The sequence below is a fragment of the Eucalyptus grandis genome, chromosome 8, assembly GCF_016545825.1.
Source record: "Eucalyptus grandis isolate ANBG69807.140 chromosome 8, ASM1654582v1, whole genome shotgun sequence".
In the NCBI taxonomy this organism is placed as follows: Eukaryota; Viridiplantae; Streptophyta; class Magnoliopsida; order Myrtales; family Myrtaceae; genus Eucalyptus; species Eucalyptus grandis.
The window spans coordinates 25054928-25059657 of record NC_052619.1 but is presented as its reverse complement, the minus strand read 5'-3'; the positions used below and the strand labels follow the sequence as shown (position 1 = coordinate 25059657).

Here is a 4730-nt window from a genome sequence, read left to right as displayed (position 1 = left end):
ACGGCGGCCGGCGACCGGCGACCAACCGCGGCCGTGAGCTAGCTCGAGCTCCGCCCTAGGCCGGCGAGGCTCCGCCTAGCCCGATCTGTGGAAGCCGAGCTCGCCCGAGCTCGGCGAGCTTGGGCCTTGCCCGGATCGGGCGAGGCGAAGCCTCACCAGCTTGGGGCGGAGCTTTGGCCTCGCCGACTTGGGGCGAGCTCGGCCTCGCCAGATCTGGCGAGCTGGGCAGGGCTCGGGCCTCACCCGAGCTCGCCAAAGGTCTGGCGAGCTCGGGGCTCGCCAGAGCCCGACGAACCTCCGGCGAGCTTGGGCGAGATCAACCAAGCCTCGAGCTTATCGGATCTGGCGATCGGATCTTGGTTGGCCACCAGGCAGTCAGCCATCGTCGGGCGTGCGGCGGAGGAAGGAGGAAGGAGGAGGAAGAAGGAGGAGGAAGGAGGAAGGAGAAGGAAAAGAAAAGGAAAAATAAAAAGAAAAAAAAAAAAATAAAAAATTTGTTAGGAGTCATTAACGAACGGTGAAAAATATTTTCCACTCAAAATTTAAGTTTCACCCGAACACTGAAAAATAGAGCCATTTTCCTAGAAAATGACTTTGGGAAAAAAATTCGGAGATGGTCAATTTTCCGTGAAGACGAACGGACCCTAAAGCCCCTAGACACAGAGAGACAGAGCCGGGCTGAGGTGATGCGTCTGGGGTGGCGTTGGGATGTGGGCAATCAGAGGGCTGCGTGTCGAGAATCGGCAGGGTGTCAGAGAGGACGAATGGCTCGCCCATGCTACTCTGCTTTGTGTTCTGTGCAAGTGTTTTCTGTGCCGAGTGTCCAATGCGAGAGAGAGAGACGAAGCAAATTAGAGAGAGAGATGGGATAGATTACGCCGAGCTTCAGAGGATCTCAAACCTTAAAGAAGATCAAATATCAAAAGAATTACACTAATTGAAGCAGTAGAAGTGTTTTCACGTACCCATCGATAAAATGCAACCCAGACAAGCTACCGACGTCATGAAGAGCCTTTTTCCATCACTTTACTTTTTCTGAATCCTTCCCAAACTTGACCTCATGTTTGGCCATAGCTTCTCCATAACCCTGTTTTTGCCCTCTCACTTCTCTAGGTTCCACTTTGTAAAACACCGGAATGACCATGAGGCCTCTTTGCTCCTTGCACTCCATGATATTCACCACCTCCTCCAAACACCATGGTGATGAGGCATAGTCCTTGGAGAAAACAACGATAGCTATTTGTGATTCCTTGATTGCCTCCATAAGTGCGGGTGATATTTGCTCTCCCTTCTTTAGATCTTCGCTATCCATGTAAGTGTTTATTCCACTTTGAACAAGAGCTGTGTAGAGATGACCAAGGAAATAGTTGCGGACATCCGTGCCTCTAAAACTCAGAAAGACATCATAGTTCCTTCTGTGCTTGGAAGAAGGAGAAGAAACCATTAGAATCACGAAACATAAATGGTTAACATAGTATCATTTTTCTGATTGATTTAAAGGCCAAATTTGTGAGTGACGATTGATGCACTTCTAGATTAGTTGACCGGATACTAATAAATTAATTTCTTGTTATTATAAAATGAAAAAGGTGCTATGAGATCTGTGGTGGCAACATGTGTACCAATCTTTGTTGAATGTGAAGTGAAAGTAGTCCAAGAATGGTATTGATCTATGTGTTACACTTACACTCTAGAGATGATTGGAAAGGCAACTTGGATTTTTAATCTAAACTGAATTTTACACCCCAACTATGTATAATTAAACCCTTATACCCCGTGTCTTGAAGTCTAACTACAAGATAGGCCATACATTACTTATTCCCAACGAATATAAAAAAATTGAACAAAAAATGCATATTCAGATACATGTTGGAAGTTATGAATTTGAAAAAGAAAAAGAAATATTGGGGTTCAAGCTCCAAAATTAGTGACAACATAAAATTTAAAGTTCAGGTTGCAAATAGAAACTTCAATTGCTAGAGCATGGGAGTCGTTCCATCATTAGACAAGGAAGTAAAATTAGAGACAATGTGAATGTGGGGCTTGACTTTTCACATGGTCATAACCAAGAACATGATGTAATATGTCACTATATATGACTTTTACCGCGGCGAATGTCCATTTGCTAGTGTTTAAAGAATTGTAAATTTCACTTCCATTTTCTGGTGAGTGAAACGACGGATCTCGGTCGAAATCTTCTCATCTCGGTATAACAATTGTTGTTTTTTTTTTTTTTTTTTTGGTAAAGGTAAGAATAACTGTTGTTTATATGTTATGATACAAAATTTTTGTATCTTAAGGCTCCATTTATTTCATAGAAAATGACTTCCAAAAAACATTTTCTAGATTTTTCGATGTTCGTTTCACGGAAAATAAATTACTCAAGGAAAATATTTTTCATCATTAGGAAAAACAACCTTCAAAGTGGAAAACATTTTCCATAACTTCTTCTTCTTTTTTAACACATTTTTGTTTTATTTTTATGCTTTCTTTTTCTTTTTTTCTTTTCTTTCTTTCATTTTCATCTTTCTTCCTTAATCTTGGCCGGTCGTCGGCGGCGGCTCGCGGCCGCGAAGCCGGCGACTCCGCCACGGCCACAAGCCGCTAGAGCCTCGCCCCGCCGGCGAGGCTCCGCCTAGCCCGATCCGGGCGGCCAAGCTCGGGCCTCGCTAGATCGGGCGAGGCGGAGCTCTCGCCGGCTTGAGGTGGAGCTCGGGCCTCGCCGATCCGCGAGCCGGCGGGGCTCCGGCCTTGCCCGAGCTCGCCAGAGGTTCACCGGACTCGGCGAGTGCGAGCTCGCCGGATCCGCGGCGGAGCTCGGGCTCCGATCCGAGCAAGCTCACCGACCGTGAGCTCCGACACCGAGAGGAGGGAGGGAGAGAGAGGGTAGGTGCAGCCACGGAAGACGGAGGATCAACCATCTGCGACGCACGAAACCGACCGACTCCCCGCCGGTGGGCGGCCGTCCGCCGACGGACCCGATCGCCGATCCCCGAGTCAAACCCCGAGGCTGGACGGAGGAAGAAAGGGAGGCAAGGAGACGGCGATTGGGGGAAATGAAAAGTGCCCCGCGCGACAACCGCCGCCGATCGGTGCGAGGAAGTCTTCGCCGCCGTGTCAACGCCGCCGCCATCGCGAGCCGGCCGATCGTCGTGGATTGAGAATTGCCGGCGGAGGAAGGAGGAGGAAGGAGGAAGGAAAAGAAAAAGGAAAAAAAGAAAAAGAAAAAGAAAGAAAAAGAAAAAAGAATAAAATTTTCGATTTTTAAAAAATAAAAATAACTAAAAATTCATTTTAAAAAAATATAAAAAATAAAACTAATTTTTTGGTTTAATTAAAAATAATAAAATTCAAACTTTGATAATTTTCTCAAATAATTAAATTAGTTAACGAACTGTAAAAAATATTTTCCACTCAAAGTTTAGGTTTCGATCGAACATCGGAAAATAGTCATTTTCCTGAAAAATGACTTCCGGCAAAATATTTTCCGAAACATGATATTTTTCGCGAAACGAGCGGACCCTAAAAGTATCCTATTTTTCCCCCGCCCTCTTTCCTTTCTTTTATACGTATTCTTCTCTATTTGATATCTTCATCAACATTCTTGTTTAGCAATTTTTCTTAGTCTTTTTTTACAGATAATTTCAGCAAATTGAGTAACGTTTGAGCCAATCGTCAACCGACATTCATTGAAGCAAACTCTACTCCCATTTTATTAACCAGGCTTTTAGATCCCACAAAAAGGGTATTTTTGTTTCATTAATTTGACCGCGTGTGGACGAAAAATTCTCAACCATTTCTTTTAAGCTTCACATAGGCCAATTTCACCGCAGCATTAACTTCGCACGTGAATAGACAGTCTATTGCAATCAACAAATTCATGTAGGATGAGCCTAAGAAGACAGTGACGATCCGATCCACAACCCACGACTGCCACAGGGAACAATCAAAATCGCGCGATGAGCATAACAATTTTATCCGATGCTACGAAGAAGGTCGCAGCATACCTGCGTTGAGAGACATCATAGATCTGCCCCCTGTTGGCCATCAAGAGAGACTTCTTGGGGTCGGTGCCGTCGTGCTGCTTGAGCTCGTCCTCGGAGGTCTCGACAAGCTGAACGGGAGGAGGGAGAGGCTGCATCTGCTCCTGGTAGTCCCTCGGCCTCTGGTAGCGGTTGAATAACGACCCGAAGAGGCCGGACATAGTGCTTTGGAAGAGAGAGAGAGAGAGAGAGAGAGAGAGAAGAATTCTAGTGTCGTCGATTCGGAGGCCACAGGTTTGGTCCGAAATTTGGTGCGCACGCAAAGACAGGCAAATGTTTTTATTTATGCAAATGGAATAACGCTTTGAAACTCGTTATTCCATTTTCCATAGTGATCCTGCTGATCTAAAATCACCCTTTTCAACAGCTATTTACCTATTCAAGTCTCTAACGCGTGGAGGAAGCTTCAAGGGCTATCTACGTGTCAAAGTGAGACTTGAAGGCGGCCGAGGGATCAAAACGCTCTAAAACTAAAACTTGTTCTTACTTCTTACACTTACTTTTTAATATAAAAAAAAAAAAAACTGTGAAATTCGAGTGTATTCTCTAAGAGAGTGCTGGTGTAATCATTTTAAAAGAGTTATTTTGAGCATAGAGTGAAGTAATGTGTACTTATAGAGTGAGCTACAATCCTTTAGTGTAGAGGCAACTTCATTTGTAAATATTGTTAAAGACTTCAAAGATTGC

The 4730-nt window shown here is 44.7% G+C and overlaps 1 protein-coding gene across 1 annotated transcript; it reads right to left on the bottom strand.

Annotated features, from left to right (window-relative positions):
* Positions 1 to 1021: 1021 nt before the first annotated feature.
* Positions 1022 to 4204, bottom strand: LOC120287081 (TMV resistance protein N-like). Its single transcript, XM_039299761.1, has 2 exons — positions 4008 to 4204; positions 1022 to 1415 (listed from the first exon to the last, which is right to left on the bottom strand). Exons 1-2 carry the CDS (start codon positions 4202 to 4204, stop codon positions 1022 to 1024), a joined length of 591 nt encoding a protein of 196 aa, XP_039155695.1.
* Between the last annotated feature and the right edge of the window lie 526 nt (positions 4205 to 4730).